The sequence below is a fragment of the Dipodomys merriami genome, unplaced genomic scaffold (genome assembly GCF_024711535.1).
Source record: "Dipodomys merriami isolate MVZ:Mamm:240054 unplaced genomic scaffold, mDipMer1.0.p SCAF_348, whole genome shotgun sequence".
Classification (NCBI taxonomy): Eukaryota; Metazoa; Chordata; class Mammalia; order Rodentia; family Heteromyidae; genus Dipodomys; species Dipodomys merriami.
Window position 1 is genome coordinate 708,883 of NW_027205026.1, and position 20,178 is coordinate 729,060.

The 20,178-nt window shown below is 60.3% G+C and overlaps 1 protein-coding gene across 2 annotated transcripts in view; it reads right to left on the reverse strand.

Moving 5' to 3' along the window:
- The window catches only part of Acsf3 (acyl-CoA synthetase family member 3), a 38,434-nt gene extending 18,779 nt beyond the window's left edge, over positions 1-19,655 (reverse strand). The window contains exons 1-7 of one of the 2 annotated variants that reach the window (XM_069987850.1): positions 19,529-19,655; positions 18,723-18,824; positions 13,895-14,569; positions 11,952-12,107; positions 7,706-7,860; positions 6,138-6,283; positions 4,266-4,378 (exon numbers count right to left, since the gene is read on the reverse strand). In XM_069987850.1, the coding sequence (XP_069843951.1) occupies positions 4,266-4,378; positions 6,138-6,283; positions 7,706-7,860; positions 11,952-12,107; positions 13,895-14,548 (1,224 nt within the window). In that variant the 5' untranslated portion in view covers positions 14,549-14,569; positions 18,723-18,824; positions 19,529-19,655. The remainder of the gene's footprint in view (positions 1-4,265; positions 4,379-6,137; positions 6,284-7,705; positions 7,861-11,951; positions 12,108-13,894; positions 14,570-18,722; positions 18,825-19,528) is intronic. The other variant, XM_069987849.1, reaches the window with a different exon arrangement.
- Between the last annotated feature and the right edge of the window lie 523 nt (positions 19,656-20,178).

Here is a 20,178-nt window from a genome sequence, read left to right on the forward strand (position 1 = left end):
GGATGGTCACTGGATAAGGAACACGGGACAGGACGAGGACATGGATGGTCACTGGATAAGGAACACAGGACAGGACGAGGACATGGATGGTCATTGGATAAGGAACACGGGACAGGACAAGGACAAGGATGGTCACTGGATAAGGAACACGGGACAGGACGAGGATACACATGGTCACTGGATAAGGAACACGGGAGAGGATGAGGACACGGATGGTCACTGGATAAGGAACACAGGAGAGGACAAGGACACGAATGGTCACTGGACAAGGAACACGGGAGAGGACAAGGACATGGATGGTCACTGGATAAGGAACACGGGACAGGACGAGGAGACGGATGGTCACTGGATAAGGAACACGGGACATGATGAGGACATGGATGGTCACTGGATAAGGAACACGGGACATGACGAGGACACGGATGGTCACTGGATAAGGAACACGGGACATGACGAGGACACGGATGGTCACTGGATAAGGAACACGGGACAGGACGAGGACCCGGATGGTCATTGGATTAGGAACACGGGACAGGACGAGGCTGCAGATAATGTCTTGGGGGCCTGCTGGTGCTGAGGGTCCCTGCCCAGCCCATGCTGTCTGTTGGGAGGGCTGAGGGGCCCACCTTCTGTCACATAGGGTGTGCACACCCCTTTTCCAGAGAGCACCCTGTGTGGCATCGACCTACACTACATCCTCACCCCAGGAGCAAAGTCCCACTCCCCAGAGTGCCTCTAGTCACACACACACACACACACACACACACACACACACGCACACACACACGCACGCACGCACACACGAGAAGCAAAGTCCCACTCCCCAGAGTGCCTCTAGTCACACACACACACACACGCACACGCACGCACACACGCACACACGAGAAGCAAAGTCCCACGCCCCAGAGTGTCTCTAGTCACACACACACACGCACGGACACACACACACGCACGCACGCATGCACACACGCACACACAAACACACACCAGGAGCAAAGTCCCACTCCCCAGAGTGCCTCTAGTCACACACACACGCACACACACACGCACACACACACGCGCGCACACACGCACACACACACACCAGGAGCAAAGTCCCACTCCCCAGAGTTCCTCTAGTCACACACACACGCACACACACACACGGACACACGCACACACGGACACACGCACACACGTGCACGCACACACACATGCACGCACACACATGCACGGACACACATGCACGGACACACACATGTACACACACGCACACGCACACACACGCACGGACACACGCACGCACACGCACACACGAGGAGCAAAGTCCCACTCCCCAGAGTGCCTCTAGTCACACACACACGCACACACACACATGCACACACACGCACACACATGCACAGACACGCACACGCACACCAGGAGCAAAGTCCCACTCCCCAGAGTGCCTCTAGTCACACACACACACGCACACACGCATGCGCACACACGCACACACACACGCACACATGCACGGACACACACACGCACACGCACACCAGGAGCAAAGTCCCACTCCCCAGAGTTCCTCTAGTCACACACACACATACACGCACACACGCACGCACACACACGCGCACACACACACACACCAGGAGCAAAGTCCCACTCCCCAGAGTGCCTCTAGTCACACACACACACACGCACACACACACACACGGACACACACGCACACACGGACACACACGCACACACACACGGACACACACACGCACACACGGACACACACGCACACACACATGCACGCACGCACACACACATGCACGGACACACACACGCATGCACGCACACACGCACAGACACACACACGTACACGCACGCACACACACGCATGCACACACACGGACACACGCACACACACGCACACACGAGGAGCAAAGTCCCACTCCCCAGAGTGCCTCTAGTCACACACACACACGCACACACACACACGCACACACACACACGCACGGACACACGCACGCACATGCACACACGAGGAGCAAAGTCCCACTCCCCAGAGTGCCTCTAGTCACACACACACGCACACACACACGCACACACACACACGCACGGACACACGCACGCACACGCACACACGAGGAGCAAAGTCCCACTCCCCAGAGTTCCTCTAGTCACACACACACGCACACACACGCACACACACACGCACACATGCACACACACGCACAGACACACACGCACACGCACATGAGGAGCAAAGTCCCACTCCCCAGAGTGCCTCTAGTCACACACACACACACACACACGCACACACACGCACACACACACGCACACATGCACACACACGCACAGACACACACGCACACGCACACGAGGAACAAAGTCCCACTCCCCAGAGTGCCTCTAGTCACACACACACGCACACGCACGCACACGCACACACACGCGCGCACGCATGCACACACACGCACACCAGGAGCAAAGTCCCACTCCCCAGAGTGCCTCTAGTCACACACACACAGCCAGGCTGGTGACAAGAACACCCAAGGGCTGCAACAAGATCACGGGAGGACCATGACAGGATCACGGAGGACCCAAGGAATGGAGTCAGGTTGCTGTCCTGGGGTCTGCCGCAGCAAGGGGAATTTGAGAGGTCCAGCGCAGTGGACCCTGTTTCCCTCTTACTCAGATCTCCAGAGCTGCAGCGGGGCGGGGCCTCTGGGCCATCTTTGAGTGAGCAAAGGGGGACGCAATGACCCAGAACACACACATTGCTGTCTCTCACAGACAGCAAGTTTCTGACCTCCATCGTCAGCATACCAGGTAGCTGCTCCTAACTAAGCAGGGGCAGGAAGAGCTTCTTTATCAATTGATAAACTCCTTTTTTGTTGTTGTGGGGCTTGAACTCAGGGCCTGCGTGCTGTCCCTATGCTTTTCTTGCTCTAGGCTAGTGCTCTATCACTTTGAGTCACAGCACCACTTCTGGTTTTCTGGTGGTGAATTGGAGATAAGTGTCTTGTGTCTCATAGATTTTTCTGCCAGGGATGGCTTTGAACTGTGATCCTCAGATCTCAGCCTCCTGAGTAGCTAGGATTACCGGTGTAAGCCACTAGTGCCCGGCTAAATTGATAAATTCTATGGTTTTTGCAGGGTTGGGGAGCATGCCCAGGGCCTTTTGCAAAGTGGATGAGTATTCTACATCCGAGTGATACTTAGTCCAAAGTTTCGTTTTTTGTAGTACTGGGGTTTGAACTCAGGGCCTGGCACTTGCTAGGCAGGTGATCTTGAGCCACATTCCCATGTTATCTGTTTTGGAAGGGATCTTATGTTTTTATACGGTGCTGGCCTTGAATCAAGGTCACCCTTACTTCTGCCTTCTGAGTAGCTGGGGTTACGAGCATGTGCCAACGCATCAGGCTCCCAAAGCATCTTGCCTAGACAAACCAGCAACGCTGGCCCGTCCTCAGAGGGAACAGTGGCCTGGCTCTCGGGAGGGCCCCAGGATCTAGCAGATTGAGAAGCTGCACACATGGGGAGGCTGGCCCAAGCAGGACAGAGGAGAGGGCGGGTCAGGAGCCAGGCAGGGCCAGAGGGCAAAGCCGGGGGCTGGTGAGGACAGCATGAGCAGTGAAACCCCAAGGAACACGCAGAAGGGCTGTGTAGACAGGTCTCGCTTCGGCCTGTGCAAAATCCCCTCCCAGGGGGTTCTACCTCCATCGCGGTCCGTCCACAGAGACTGAGCCAAGGGCAGGACACCTGCTGGTGGCCCACCTCGATCACAGTCCAAACAAGGCCCTGACTGAGCACCGAGGCCCCGTCTGGCATCTCGGAACCTTGGCGGGGTGCGGACTCGGCGCGTGCCCTAGTGGCACTAGTACCAGCGCGGGGGGCAGGTCATTTCCAAACTGTGACCAATCCTCACGGACATAAGACAATGAATGTCCTTGCCCGTGGTCACCCTGGCGGAGACCAGAACGACACAGGAGATGTGGAGAACTGCAGGACAGTGGCAGGAAGGCCCCTGGAGCGCGTGGGGCTGGGACAGCACAGAGCGCAGACCGGCGTTCCCAGCTCCATCTGCAAGCATGGCCGCTGCGGCCCGGGAGCCTCCTTGGCCAGGCTGCCACCGCCCCGAGGCTTCCTCCACAGAGAGCCCCGAGGAGCCAGAGCAGCAGGAGGCCTCAGACGCTGGCACGTGTCCCCGCCTCACAGCCAGTGTCCCTGCTGTCCAGAGCCAGCCCTGGCACGGGGGACAGCGCAGCCTTGCCGCTGCGTACCGAGCGGGCCCCACCCCACAGACCCACCTTTGTCCCCCGCTCGTTTCCCTCCGCGTGGACTGCATAGGGGCAGCCCTCCTTCTGTGGGCTCTCGGAGACAATACGTACTTCCACTCCCGGTAGCGGGGTCCCCACGGAGCCTGAGGAGAAAGGGGAAAGAGGTGGGAGTTGGAAGGTTGGAAAAGAACAGAGCACACCTAGGCCTTTGTGTGTGTAAGTCTGTGCGTGTGTACACACCCCCCGAGCCGGGGGTGGGTGTGAGACAGGTGTGCACTGTGTGCACAGGCAGTCAGAGCAGGCTGATGGCGCGGTGAGGCTGAGGTGTGGCCCTGCCCCGGGCTGTGCACGAGGCACCCGTGGTTTCGTTACGCAGCACCCTGCCCTGTGGTTCGTGTACTAGGCACCCATGGTTTTCTAGGGACGTGGGTGCCAGGCCCCAGACCCCTGGAACCGGCTGCTGCCAGAACCTCCATGCCTCTGACCCCAGTCCTGTCAGGCCCAGTGACAGCTAGGCTATAAATGATTCATCGCTCTTTACAGCAACCGGGGAGAGGGGGAGCAGAGGCCCCGGCACCAGCAACATGCCCCCAGTCCCCCTCACACCTCCGGGGCTCTGGCGTGAGCCGACCTATCCCGGCGTCTGACTGGCGCCCGGCGCCCTGCCCACGGCTGAGACGTGCAGGGGAGGGAGGGGCTGGCAGGAGAGGACTCCGGCTGGAGCAGCCGGCGGCGTGGGCGCATCCCAAACACAGAGAGGACCAAGGTCGGCACCCAGGACCAGAGGCCGCAGCTGAAACAAACCACAGGCTCCGAAGCCAGGGCTGTCCGGGTCTGGGGCAGCCGAGAGTGGGAAGGTACAAGGAAGAGCCCTCTCCTCCTCCTCCTCTGTCGAGGACATGGATCCCTGGAGACAGCACTTTCAAGACGCATTTCTAGGTTTAAGGACGGGAGCCGCACGGTGTGGGGCGGAGCTTGCTCCTCCGGGACCTGCACGTGGGACCCAGCCACAGGTACTTGATTCGGTTCCGGCGACCAGCGCCAACAACATCTAAGAGGCTACGAGGTGTGGCCAGCTGTTCACCATGCTCACTTCTGTGCTCCAAGGCCGGCCCCAGCGGATCCTCGCACTTTAATGACTCTGGACCCCCTTCCTCCATCCACAGTCGGCAAGGGACGGAGTACAGGATGAAAACAAATAATTGCTCTAGTTACTAGAGCAATGAGACTGGGCGAGATGCCAGCACCCCGTGCGATGTGAGACACCGCAGCGTCCAGGGCTCTGCGGGACTCACAGCCGCCCCCGCTGCCTGCGAGCAGAGGGCAGACAACCGCCGGAGGACACACAGCCCAGCCAGCACAAGGCTGAGCGCACAGAGGGACACGGGGCCTTCGGTCAGAGGACACCCGGCCCAGAATGTCCCCAAGCCAGAAGGAAGCAGAATGTCCTTTGGCTAGTGGCCAGGCTTACAGCAGCAGGTGGACAGGACAGACAGACGGCTGGGGCTGGAAGGGAGCCATGGTGCAGGATGGGCCACCAGCTCCCGCGGGCACGAGGCGGGCGGGTCAGCGTGACACTGCGGAGAGCAGAGGCGTGGAAGCTGACCCGGGTCTGCGGCCGCCGCCCGGACGGAGGAGGCATCGCGGCCAGGGGCCCGTCCCCAGGGGCACCTGCCACTCAGCAGAGCTCGTCCCCACTGACCTGGCAGAGCAGCGGGAAACGCCTTCCCACCCACTCCACCGTCGGTGGCCGGCCCCAAGGTGGCCTCAGCCCCGTGGCCCGTCCCGGACAGCAGCACACACCACTCCTTCCCCTGCAATGTAAGTCGCCGGGACACCTCCCCACCCCCGCCGCCACCGTTCAGAGAAAGCAGGACAGGAAAGCGCTGGGGCTGCAGGTACCTGGCAGGCGAGCTGCGGTCAGCGGGTTGGACAGGGCCATGCCGATCTCCGTCATGCCATAGCGCTCCAGCAGCGTGTGGCCCGTGGCGCTCTTCCACCTCTCCAGCACCGGGATGGGCAGGGCCGCCGAGCCTGACACCATTAGCCTAGGGTAGCAGCACAGGGCTCAGCTCTGAAGGGGCCTCCCACAAGACACGTGCCTTCACCCGGGACAGAGGCTGTAAAACACCCTTGCTCCACAGCCCTGTACTTGAGATTCACAATAAAAATGAGTTTGGGATAAAACTTAAGTTGCTTGGAAATAATTCATTTGGATTTGCTTTAGGAGGTGCAGAGTTCTGCCAAAGGAATGCGAATTAAAGGTTATCTTTGGGGTTTTTGGTGGCACTTTGCAAACATGACCATACAAATGTTCACAACCACAGGAGTGACAGCAGTGGTCCAGCGTAGCTCCAGGGGGAGGCCACATGCCCCAGGGCAGAGGGCACCGGCGGTGGCACAGGAAGGGGCGCTGGTCAAGCTCCTGGCGGACTCTGGGTGACGTCCAGGGCCCCCGGGTGAGCACCATCAAACACACACTGTCTCAGAGCCCGGCTCTCTTGGGGAGACGGTGCGGCTTCCTGGTTCTTCTGTGGCCTGGGAACCTGGCTCAAGGTGGGCCTGGGGGGTTGGGGAAGGTGGCACTTGGCATCTTAAACTCCGCTGACCGCACAGGTCCTTCGGCCAGCCTGGATCCGCCTGCTGTACACGCGGTCACCTCTGCCCCTGGCCACAGAGACCTCCCCTCACCCCTGCTGGGACGGGGAAATGCCCAGTGTGCCTGTTCACTTCGGGTTAGTAGGTCAAATTCTTTTTCTGGTGGTATTGGGGATTAGGGCCTCTTGCTTTCTGGGCAGGTGCACCAGCCCTTTTTGCTTTAGATCAGTTTTCAGGTAGGGTCTTGTGCTTTTGCCTGAGGCTGGCCTGAACCCAACACCTATGGCCTCGCAAGTAGCTCAGGTGGCAGGCTAGCACCCACCAGGCCAGGCTTAGTTCAGATGGAATTTCCAGCTGGCCTTCATCTGTGATTCTTCCCGATTAGCTGGGATCATAGGAATGAGTCACCTCGCCCAGCAGTGTCACACCTTAACATAAGCTGAGAAATAAACCATGCCTACAGGTTCATAAGAGAACACAGAACAAAGCTCCTGCCACTGAAGGGCTCAAAGGGTTCTGCTCCCGTGGGAGGAAAGCCACCTATCCAGGGAGCCAGAAGAGACAGAGCTGAGAAGGCGCGTAGGGCTGGGCAGGACCTAGAGAGCCACGACTGAGCAGAAACAGACTATGCGGTCATCGTGGGCCGTGCAAGAGCGTCCGAGCACTGTCCTCTCTTGAGACCCTCCCTCACCAGCGGCAGTGAGGATAGGGAGACAGAGGTGCGGAAGGCGGGGGGCGGCAGGAGCGGGTACGGGACTATGAACGGGCAAAGAGCAACAGAGGAGCCCAGACAGACCACTCGAGCGGCAGCCTGACTTCTACCTGACCATCACTAGCCCTCCTGGACAGGAAAGGGAGCTTTTTCCATTTACCTAATTTTTTCTTCACAAACTGCACGCACAAAGTCCTGGACGTGAGGCTGGGTGAAATGTCTGTTGTAGTACTCTATCAGTTTGCTGTATATCGTGGGCACGGCCATAAACATGTTAATCCGTGGAGTCTCAGAACTTAAGAACTTTTCCCAGACCTACAGAGAAAAGGAAGCACCCAGTAGAAACATCAGGAAACAGCACTTGCAGCTACATTCTACATGCGTTCCGGTTCCAGGTCAGTTCCCTGAGCGGAAGCCTTTCCTAGCCTGGCTCCCAGCACAGAGCGCTCTTGAGCCCCAGACCCATCTCTAGAGCATGCTCCGTGTGGAGAGCAGGAAGAGCACGCGAGGAACGGGCCCAGGGTTCCCTATCGGTGGCCGGAAGTGTCAACTTTCTCCAGTTACTTCCGTAGGGGTGACTTGCACGGTAGAGAAGCCGGCGGCAGCCCCAGGTGGTCGCTGGCCAGAAGTCAGCCCCGTGTTGGCACAGACGGAAGACGGGTCCCTTAGTTACCATGTGAGCTTTGTGTTTGACTCCATAGTGACTTTATAATGAGCTTTAATATGAAAACACCTCACAGGTTAGGTGTTTCATGTTTACCCACAGCTCTTAAGGAAAAGCAGACATCATAGAAGGTTGTTTATTCTGTGGCCTTGAACCCAGTGGTTGAACGGAAGGCAGAACAGGCTCCAGGGTGCCGCGGTCCTGGCCTTGGGGTCCCCCTAGCCCTCACGGTGAGTCCTGGCCCATGGCATTGGAAACAGATGAACAGCATCCAAGCTGAGCAGCCCCGAGCCCTTGCCTTGTACAACAGCATCACACTCTAGAGACTGGGACTGCAGTGAGAGGAGACACAGGTGAGGGACATTCAGCGGAAAGTCCACACAGGCAGCGGTGCTGAGCACATGAAAACACTCAGGGCCAAGAGCAACTTCTCAGACAGCAAGACTGGAAGCTGTCCTCGGCGGACACCACAGCCCCAGCGCAGAGCGGACGGGGGCACACAGTCCCAGCTCAGAGCGGACGGGGGCACACAGTCCCAGCTCAGAGTGGACGGGGGCACACAGCCCCAACGCAGAGCAGACGGGGACACACAGTCACAGCACAGAGCGGACGGGGACACACAGCCCCAGCTCAGAGCAGACGGGGACACACAGCCCCAGCTCAGAGTGGACGGGGACACACAGCCCCAGCACAGAGCGGACGGGGGCACACAGCCCCAGCTCAGAGTGGACGGGGACACACAGCCCCAGCACAGAGCGGACGGGGACACACAGCCCCAGCTCAGAGTGGACGGGGACACACAGCCCCAGCTCAGAGTGGACGGGGACACACAGCCCCAGCACAGAGCGGACGGGGACACACAGTCACAGCACAGAGCGGACGGGGACACACAGCCCCAGCGCAGAGCAGACGGGGACACACAGCCCCAGCTCAGAGCGGACAGGGGCACACAGTCACAGCACAGAGCAGACGGGGACACACAGCCCCAGCTCAGAGTGGACGGGGACACACAGCCCCAGCGCAGAGCAGACGGGGACACACAGCCCCAGCTCAGAGCAGACAGGGACACACAGCCCCAGCGCAGAGCGGACGGGGACACACAGCCCCAGCTCAGAGCGGACAGGGGCACACAGTCACAGCACAGAGCGGACGGGGGCACACAGTCACAGCGCAGAGCGGACGGGGACACACAGTCACAGCACAGAGCGGACGGGGGCACACAGTCACAGCACAGAGCGGACGGGGACACACAGTCACAGCACAGAGCAGACGGGGGCACACAGTCCCAGCTCAGAGTGGACGGGGGCACACAGTCCCAGCTCAGAGTGGACGGGGGCACACAGCCCCAGCGCAGAGTGGACGGGGACACACAGCCCCAGCGCAGAGCAGACGGGGACACACCGGGGCTCCCAGGGGCTCCTCTGAGCTCCTCGCTGCTCTTCCAGACACTAAGGCTCAGAGCAGGTTTCACAGAGATAAATTTCTAAAGCTATAAACTGGAGATTAAGACGGCTATAGTCTTTTTTAGCCACAGTATCATTATCAAGTACTGGGTAGTATTCAGAAACTCCTGAACGTTAAAAACTACGAATGAGGCTCTGCCCGCATCACAAGCTAAGGAATGGACCATAGGGCCCCAGACCTTGGCTAGAGCTCCAGGAGCAACTCCAGAGTGTCACCGCAGGAGCGCAGCACCTCAGAAGAGATGCCAGGGCACAGAGCAGCTGCCCACGAGGCACAGGGGAGGACGGTGCTGAGTGCACAGATCTGGTGCGCAAGGCCCACATCTGCTCTGACAGTCCGGTGAGGGACTGGAGCACCCAGGCTGCAGATGGGGGCCCGGGCCCAGGCAGCCAGGGACAGGAAGATGAGTCAAGCGAGGGTAAGCTCAGGGCAGGATGGCCCAAGGCAAGGGCAGGAGCAGCAGAATGGACCCCATGGACAGGCATACCACTGCCCACTCCCGCAGGACGAGTACTACCCAGCACAGTCAAAGCCGCTGGACCCCCTGAACGTCAGAGAGACAAGACCTTGGGAGACTGCGTTATAGACCAGGTCACCGAGGCCAGCATCGGCCTCTGGGAGACTGCGTTATAGACCGGGTCACCGAGGCCAGCATCGGCCTCTGGGAGACTGCGTTATAGACCGGGTCACCGAGGCCAGCATCGGCCTCTGGGAGACTGCGTTATAGACCGGGTCACCGAGGCCAGCATCGGCCTCTGGGAGACTGTGTTATAGACCGGGTCACCGAGGCCAGCATCGGCCTCTGGGAGACTGTGTTATAGACCGGGTCACCAAGGCCAGCATCGGCCTCTGGGAGACTGCGTTATAGACCGGGTCACCGAGGCCAGCATCGGCCTTTGGATGTGGCTTTTTTTCCCTCCAAATCATTGGCTCTGACCTGCCACCCTGCACAGGTGACACCATGTACAGCAGCGCGTGGAAGGAAGAGAAGAGGAGCCTGGGCCAGCCCGCCGCGGGGTCCCTCACTGCAGACATGGCTGCGGTGTCCAAATGCTCTGGGCTCTGAACAGCCCCAGGCAGAGAAAGGGATTCTGTAGATGGAATTCAGTAAAGCCTAAAGGTGGGAGATGTGGGCTGGGAAGCTGGCTCAGTGGTAGAGCGCTTGCCTTGCATGCCTGAGGCCCTGGGTTCGATTCCCCAGCAAAAGAAAAAAAGCTGGAAGTGGTGCTGTGGCTCAAGTGGTAGAGCGCTCGCCTTGAGCTGAAGAGCTGAGGGACAGCGCTTAGGCCCAGAGTTCAGGCCCCACGACCGGAACAACAACAACAAAAAAAGGTGGGAGATGATCCTGGGTTATCCTCATGAGACAGGCAGAGGGAGAGCTCAGCAGGGCCCAGAGGGGCTGCCAGGAGCACAGGCTGGCAGGAGTCACACGGGGCAGCGGCCAACCCGGGCACGGGAGTCATGCGAGGCAGCGACCGACCCCGGGCACAGGAGCCACAGGGGGGGCAGTGGCCAACCCCGGGCACGGGAGCCACGGGGGACACGGCCGACCCCGGGCACGGGAGCCACGGGGGGACAGCAGCTGACCCCGGGCAGGGAGCCACGGGGGACAGCGGCCGACCCCGGGCATGGGAGCCACGGGGGACAGAGGCCGACCCCGGGCACGGGAGCCACGGGGGACAGCAGCTGACCCAGGCACGGGAGCCACGGGGGACAGCGGTCGACCCCGGGCACGGGAGCCACGGGGGGACAGCGGCCGACCCTGGGCACGGGAGCCACGGGGGGCAGTGGCCGGCCCCGGGCACGGGAGCCACGGGGGGGGGGCAGCGGCCGACCCCGGGCACGGGAGTCACAGGGGGCAGCGGCCGACCCCGGGCACGAGAGCCACGGGAGCCACAGGGGGGCAGCAGCCGACCCCGGGCACGGGAGCCACGGGGGACATCGGCCGACCCCGGGCACGGGAGCCACGGGGGGGCAGCGGCCGACCCTGGGCACGGGAGCCACGGGGGGCAGCGGCCAGCCCCGGGCACGGGAGCCACGGGGGGGCAGTGGCCGACCCCGGGCACGGGAGCCACGGGGGGCAGCGGCCGGCCCCGGGCCTCCAGATGGAAGGCCCGTCCATACCTGGTTTTGGCTCTATTCAACTCACTCCAGAAAGGTGAGAACAGCCCCAGGATGTTTTATGCCCAGCCCACGGCCCTTTATCACGGCGGTCCCCGGACTCACGTATCTGCAAAGCTGGCCCTCAGCTCGCGCCGAGACCCGATTCCCGACTGACCTGCTGGGCACTGAACTCGGGCAGCATCACACAGGTGGCTCCCACCCAGAGCGGGCAGAGCAGCTTGTTGACCACGCCGTGGACGTGGTGCAGTGGGAGGACATGGAGGATCACATCATCTCTCGTCCAGGCCCAGGCGTGGACCAGCCCAGTCACCTGCAGGGGACAAAGCACCATAAGACCAGGAGCGCTGTGCCCCTAGAGACGCCCATGGGTGGATGCGAGGCCAAGGAGGAAGAGGAAAGTCCACACTCCTCCCTCTGGTGATTCCTGGCAGAGATGGAGGCCAGATGACCAAGGGCCCTGCGTGCTCAGGAAGGGTCACAGCCGGTTAGCCGCTTTAGAGCCGCCGGGGCAGCATGGCTCTGCAGTGGTGTGAATGCGGCCCTGCCTCCTGCAGGTGTTCCCAGCCCAGGCACACAGCAGAATTCCAGATTTAACTGGATCAGTCCAACCGCAGCCTCTGCACCAAGCTCTGTGATCCCTGCACTATCACCTCCATCCAGCTAGAGGGGAGCCACAGAGTCAGCGTTGGGTGTATTCTCAGCTCATACTGAGGAGCCCTGGGGACAAGGCCTTCGAGTGCCCCACGTAGCCACGGCAAGGGTGCCGTGTCCGGCACACTGCAGGACCTCACTGTCTCTTCAGGGAATGGAGAGGCCCAGAGATGACCTCCCAGGCAAATGTGTCCACTCCTGATGACCTCCCAGATGAACGTGTCCACTGCTGATGACCTCCCAGATGAACGTGTCCACTGCTGATGACCTCACAGATGAACGTGTCCACTCTGATGATCTCACAGACGAATGCGTCCACTGCTGATGACCTCACAGATGAATGCATCCACTGCTGATGACCTCACAGATGAACACATCCACTGCTGATGACCTCACAGGCAAACGTGTCCACTCCTGATGATCTCACAGACGAATGTGTCCACTCCTGGATGTGGCTGCTTGTGAGGTGTGCTTGTGCACCTGGCCAAGGGCACCACACTCACAGCCATGCTGCTGGCTTGGAATCTGTGTTTATTTCCTGCCTTCTTCTTGTGCTTTGAACTTCTGTTTTTACTTTATTTCTCCTACCATATAAGAGACTTCATTCCTTTCAAATGCAAACAAATACATTCTGGGAGTATTTATTGCAGATAAGCAAAGTGGTTGAAGAGTTTTGTCACAATGGTTACTAAGTTATAGAATGAAAAAATTAGTGCACAGGCATTATTGATAATGCACAGGTCAGGCAAAAGATGGGTCCTGCTCCCAGGTCACCCAAGCAAATCTCAATCTCAGGGCTGGGAAGGTGGCTCAGTGGTAGAGCGCTTGCCTTGCATGCTCAAGGCCCTGGGTTCGATTCTTCAGCACCACATAAGTAAAAAGAAAAAAGCCAGAAGTGGCGCTGTGGCTCAAGTGGTAGAGTGCTAGCCTTGAGCTGAAGAGCTGAGGGACAGCGCCCAGGCCCAGAGTTAGGCCCCATGACCAGACCCCCCAAAAAAAAAAACCCAACACACAAATCTCAATCTCAGGTCCCAGACACACATCCTGGCTCTGCCTGGTGGGCTGTCTGTTCACAGCACGCAGTGGTCTCTTCTGTCCTCTCTGTGTCCGTGGCCCTGGCGGGTCACCCAGGAGGCCACTGCAGAAAGCATGGCTGACCTGCCCTGGCAAGTGCGTCCGGACGCTCCATGTCCCTCTCACCAAGAACTTCATGATGTTTGCAGGGAGAGAGAGAGAGAGAGAGAGAGAGAGAGAGAGAGAGAGAGAGAGAGAGAGAGAGAGAGAGAGAGAGAGAGAGAGAGAGAGAGAGAGAGAGAGAGTGTGTGTGTGTGTGTGTGTGTGTGTGTGTCAGAGACAGCTGAGAATTGCCTTGAGCCTGCCCAGGGCTGCAGGGGTGAGGGGGGACACGGAAGGGCACGCTGCCCCCAGGAAGGCCCCGACACTCACCACAGCTGCAAGGTTGCGGTGGGTGCTCAGGGCGCCTTTGGGGCTCCCCGTGGTCCCGCTGGTGTAGAAGATCATGGCTCCACGGTCTCGCCACACCCGGTCTGGCACCTGTGCCTCCGTGGTCCCCTCTGCGGCCTCGTGGTAGACGGCGGGAGTGAGAGGCAGGAGAGGGACCCGCAGCCTGCTGACCACTGGGCCCAGCAGCTCCTCGTACCCCTGGCCGGCCACCACCACGGAGCTCCTCGAGTCCCGGATGAAGTACTCCAGCTGGGCCTCGGGGTGCTTCCGGTAGAGAGGGACGGCAATGCCGCCACTCATCCACGCAGCCCACTGGGCGACCACGTAAGAGGCGTCGTTGGAGCACAGGAAGGAGACCCTCTCCTCCCGGAGGTCCCCGTCCACGCAGCCCCGGAGTTTACAGATCTCCCGGGACAGGCGGAGGCTGCGGGCATAGAGATCCCTGTAGGTGTGGCAGCCATGTTGGTCAACCAGGGCGATTCTGTCCCCAAACGCCAGGGCTCGCACAAACACTGGGGCAGCCCCATCCGGGGGGGCGGCGGGGGCCGTGTGCAGGAGGCCACGTGCTCCGTGTCTCCAAGGGGCCTGCCGGCGGGAGGCCAGACACCGGACCAGGCGCATCGCACCAGCCAGCATTGCCCCGGCGTGCCGGTTCCACTGCAGAGAGGAGAACACAGCGATGAGTGCCGCTGGCCCACCCAGCCTCGCCACAGCGACTGAGCGCACCCGGGGCCGTGGCCTGGACTCAGCCTGGGCGCGGCCCCTCAGCTCTTCAGCTCAAGGCTAGCACTCTACCATTGAGCCACAGCACCACTTCTGGCTTTTTTCTGCTTATGTGGTGCTGAGGAATCAAACCCAGGGTCTCATGCATTCAAGGCAAGCATTCTACCACTGAGCCACCTTCCCAGCCCAGCATTCAACATCTTTAGACTTCAAGTATCTGGCTTCTTAGCCTGGATTGATTCCTTCCTTCCTTCCTTCCTCCCTCCCTCCCTTTCTTTCCCTCTTATTTTTTGTGCCTCTCCTGGGGCTTGAACTCAGGGCCTAGGCAGTGTCCCTGAGCATTGTTTCTCTCTCCGAAAGCTAGTGCTCTACCACTTGAGCCGCAGCTCTACTTCTGGCTTTCTGGTGATTAATTGGAGATTAGAGTCTCATGGACTTTCCTGCCCTGGCTGGCTGCAAACCATGACCCTCAGATCTCAGCCTCCTGAGTATTTTACTAAATCTTGTCGGCTTAAATCTTTTAAAAATACCCCATGAGATTCTAAAACAATGATATAAATTAGATAAAACCAAAGAGAAGCAATACTCAATATACTTAAGGTAAATCTTGAATATTGGGTTTTGGAACTCTAGGCCTGGGAAAACACCAGGTAAGAGGAGCATGGGGCTGCGCAGGTCCCTCCCCACCCACAGGTCTCACCAGAAGACTGTCGGCTGGTGCAGACCAGGCAACTGCCCCCAGCCATCCCCAAGGGCGAGCGTTCACCAGCTGTAAGCATTAGGTTGCTTTCTAGGATGGAAACACTGCTAGTAAAGACCCAGCAGCAGCAAACGAGCTTCCTGGGAGGGAGGGGCGGGCGCCTGCTTCACCAGAGGGCTCCACGTGGCCCAGTCCACGCTGGCAGATTTGCACACTGCCTCTACGCCAGCACACTTGCACACAGGCCCTGTGGCCCCGCCCACACCAACACACTTGCACACAGGCCCCTGTGGCCTGGTCCACACCAACACACTTGCACACAGGCCCACGTGGCCCAGTCCACACCAACACACTTGTACACAGGCCCACGTGACCCAATCCACACCAGCACACTTGCACACAGGCCCACGTGGCCCAGTCCACACCAACACACTTGCACACAGGCCCACGTGGCCCAATCCACGCCAACACACTTGCACAGAGGCCCACGTGGCCCGGTCCACACCAGCACACTTGTACACAGGCCCACGTGGCCCGGTCCACACCAGCACACTTGTCCACAGGCCCACGTGACCCGGTCCACACCAGCACACTTGCACACAGGCCCATGTGGCCCGGTCCACACCATCACACTTGTACACAGGCCCACGTGGCCAGGTCCACACCAACACACTTGCACACGGGCCCTCGTGACCCAGTCCACGCCAGCACAAGGCCTGAGTGGCCCCGTCCACGCCAGCATGTTGCCTCTATGCCAGAACACCAGCACACAGGCCCCTGTGGCCCCGTCCACGCCAGCACACCAGCACACAGGCCCCTGTGGCCCAGTCCACGCCAGCACACCAGCACACAGGCCCCTATGGCCTGGTCCACGCCAGCACACCAGCACACAAGCCCCTGTGGCCCAGTCCACGCCAGCACACCAGCACACAAGCCCCTGTGGCCCAGTCCACGCCAGCACACCAGCACAAGGCCTGAGTGGTCCCGTCCACACCAGCACACCTGCACACTGCTCCTGTACAGTATGGGTGGTAGATGCCACCCTAGACTCTGCCTCTGAACTGACAATGCCTTCTTCCCAGTGCCAACACCACCACCACCGATGGTTCAAGTCCTTCCTGTCACCTCCAGGTCACAGCCCCTGCCTGCCTTGGCCTGGCACTGAGAACAGATCAGCCACCTCCACCCAGCAACACTGTACGGCCATCTGAGCAGTGCTCGGCCAGAGGCCCACCTCCGCTCCAGTAAGTAGAAGAGTCTTGAGTGAGGACTCGACGCAGACTTCATGCTCTGTGGGCTGCAAACTGCATTGCCTGCCCCCATGGGGCTCCAGGCAGGGACGAGGACCCTAAATAGTGCTGCACTCCAGAGACAGGGCGACAAGACCCCTGCTGATGGGGGCACACAGCAGGCCCCAGCATGGAAGCTGTAGGCCTTGGCCTGCCTGGCAGGCCCAGGAGGGTGACAAGGGTAAGGAGAATTGTCAGAACTCCTCTCCAGTCCTCTGTGCATCTCCTCTGCAGGGGCTGCTTCTCCATGCTGGCCACGCACCTGCCTACAAATCCATTTCTCCATCTTGACATGCTGGGGAAATGACACCCACTGCATGCTCCAAGCACTGTTTTTGTTCTCTTAAAAAACAAACAAACAAGATTAGCACAGTGCTTTATAATCATCTAGTAAAGAATAAACTACAACAATGGAATCTGCCAGAACCGGGTCACCTTCTGTGTGTGAGGACCTCGCTCAGGCCTGGCTCCCTCTTGCTGGCCTCCCGGCCTCTCTCCTGTGGCTTGCTGATTTCTCTTCTAGCCAGGGTCTCGGCAGGAAAACCTCTAGCCCTGTGCACAAGAGTCACACGTGCCTCACAGACCCAGTGCCGATGCTTGGCTCAGCTCATGATGTTTCCAAGTCCTGTGTTTGCTGGCCCTACAAATGCCGGTCGCCCAAGACCCATCATTCTGCAGTAAGAGGCAGCAAGGGTCCCACAGCTGCCCAGCCCTGTGTCCACAAGGGGCTCAGAAGCAGCATCTGGTTTGCTCACACCCTGGATTTCTGCTGCTACAGAAAAACTGAACAAATCTGAGGTGCTGAGTTGCAGGGCACTCGTCAGCAGGACACATAGAATGGGCATAAGGTGGACGGGCAGGGCAGAACCACTAATGCTCCTCTATTTGCTCGGCAGGCAGAAGAGAAACGCAACTGATCACTCGGCAGTGTGTGAAGCACCAGAGTGCTTGACGTCATGCCACAGCTGCAGCCCCAAAATGCCACGATTCTCCTGATCACGCGGACGAGGGCATCAATGAACAGCACCTGCACCCCTTCCTGGCTGGGAGCTCATCAAAACCTGTCAGGGCAGGCCCCAGCTTGGGAGCCATGCAGCAGCATTCCTTCCCGAAAGCCAGGTCCCCGAGGGGAACTCTTCTGGCAAACAGCACTCCCAGGCACCCCAGCCTGGTGTAGCTGTCCCTCGGTGTTCAGCCCGAGGGGAGAAGCTTTGTCCCCTTCGAAGCAGCAGCATGCGGAGGGGCCCGGGCAGTGTGGCGTTCTGGGTTTGGGAGTCACTGCCCTGCTGCTCCAGAGGCAAGACTGCCATCAGGACATACGGGTCCCTTCAGGGGCCAATCCTAGAGCCCAGAGGATTTCTCTTTTATGTCCCAACAGAAGGCAGTTAAGAAGAGAGCTAGCCTCCACACAAACTCAGCCTCGTACTGCTGCTCTTCTTCCTGGTTTTCCTCACCTGCTTAAACCTTGCTTTTGATACCTCTTAGGGGAAAGGATTCCTTTTCACCACGCATTAGAGAATCAAAAGGCAGGGAAGTGTTTAAGGGAAACACAGTAAGTTTATTGAAAGCAAAAGGAAAGTCAGAAAAGAAAAGTAGTGAGATGCATCAGGAGGAGAGCCTAAAGAGTCTCATGGAGGCCTCTGGAGGCCAGTTTTACACGCAGGCCCCTCCCTGGGCTTTGTGATTGCTTGATGGCTGTGTATGCCTGCCCCGGCTCTTTCCATTGCTTAGGGAGGCACCAGGGTATCATGAAGACGCGTTTGAGCAGGAACTCAGCATTATGAGAAGAAGCAGCTGAACAGGAGTCCGAGGCTCTAAACAGGAATCACCAAGACGGGGCACTGCCATCACTACATTTTACCCCTAACAGTTCCTTTCCCCTCTCACGTCCTACCTGTAAGATGAGACTGAAAGATTTGGCACTGACCTGGGGTGACAGTGATTCTCTAAGCACATGCCAAGCAGACGAGTGTCCCTTGGCACATGCTCACTAGAGCCTGCCAATAAGAGATAAGGATGAAACTTGCACTCAAATGAATGCAGGTTCCTAAAGGAATGACACCTGGCTTTGATTCAATGCCACATCTGACCTACTCACCACCAGACCGTGTATATCAGTGATCCCCAGAACTTCCTCTGTGGTCTTGATGAAGGTGTCCCAGAATTGGTCAGTGGAGGGGACTGGGTCCCACACGATGCCCTGGAGGGCGGGGGTGATAACTTTCACTAAGAAATGCCAGATGGAGCTGAACGGGGGGTGAGGGGGGTACGCCTGTAAGCTCAGCAACCAGGAGGCTGAGGCAGGATTATCTCCCGCTCTGGGCCAGCCTGGGCAGCAGAATGAGGCCCTGCCATCGGCCAGTCATTCATCCAGCCAGCCAGCTGGTCAACCAGCCACTCAGCCGGCCAGTCAGACAGACAGACAGACAGCCAGAGACAGACAAGTCCAACAGCCAGCCAGCCAGCCAGACAGACAGACAGAGACAGACAAGTCCAACAGCCAGCCAGACAGAGACAAACAAGTCCAACTGCCAGCAAGCCAGACAGACAGACAGAGACAGACAAGTCCAACAGCCAGCCAGCCAGACAGACAGACAGACAGAGACAGACAAGTCCAACAGCCAGCCAGACAGAGACAAACAAGTCCAACTGCCAGCAAGCCAGACAGACAGACAGAGACAGACAAGTCCAACAGCCAGCCAGACAGACAGACAGAGACAGACAAGTCCAACCGACAGCCCGTCCTCCACCAGTCGGTCGGGCGTGGGGGGACTGGGGAGCCGGGCGCCGCTGCCCCGCGGGGTCACGGGCCCCGAGGCCCGGCTGCGCGGCCGCCCCGGGCTCTGCTCCCGCCCCGCCCCGCCCCGCACGCGGGGTCTCCCGGGCCCGGCCGCGCGGGCTCACCTCCGGCCTCCGGGTCAGACTGGGGTCACGGGGGTCAGGCGCGGGCCGAGGTCGGGCCGAGCCGGAAGGAAGGACCAAAACTGGGTCCGCCGCCAATAGCGTCCCGGCGTCTCCGGCGCCGCGAGCCCCGGCTGAGGTTCCGGGCGCGCTGGTTCCGGCCCCGCCCGGGCCCGCCCCGCCCCCGGCCCTGCGCCCGCCCTGCGCCCGCCCCGCCCCCGGCCCTGCGCCCGCCCTGCGCCCGCCCCCCCCGCCCTGCGCCCGCCCTGCGCCCGCCCCGCCCCCGGCCCTGCGCCCGCCCCGCCCCCCCCGCCCTGCGCCCGCCCCCCCGCCCTGCGCCCGCCCTGCGCCCGGCCCTGCGCCCGCCCCGCCCCCGGCCCTGCGCCCGCCCTGCGCCCGCCCCGCCCCCGGCCCTGCGCCCGCCCTGCGCCCGGCCCTGCGCCCGCCCCCCCCGCCCTGCGCCCGCCCTGCGCCCGCCCCGCCCCCGGCCCTGCGCCCGCCCTGCGCCCGCCCCCCCCGCCCTGCGCCCGCCCTGCGCCCGGCCCTGCGCCCGCCCCCCCCGCCCTGCGCCCGCCCTGCGCCCGCCCCGCCCCCGGCCCTGCGCCCGCCCTGCGCCCGCCCCGCCCCCGGCCCTGCGCCCGCCCCGCCCCCGG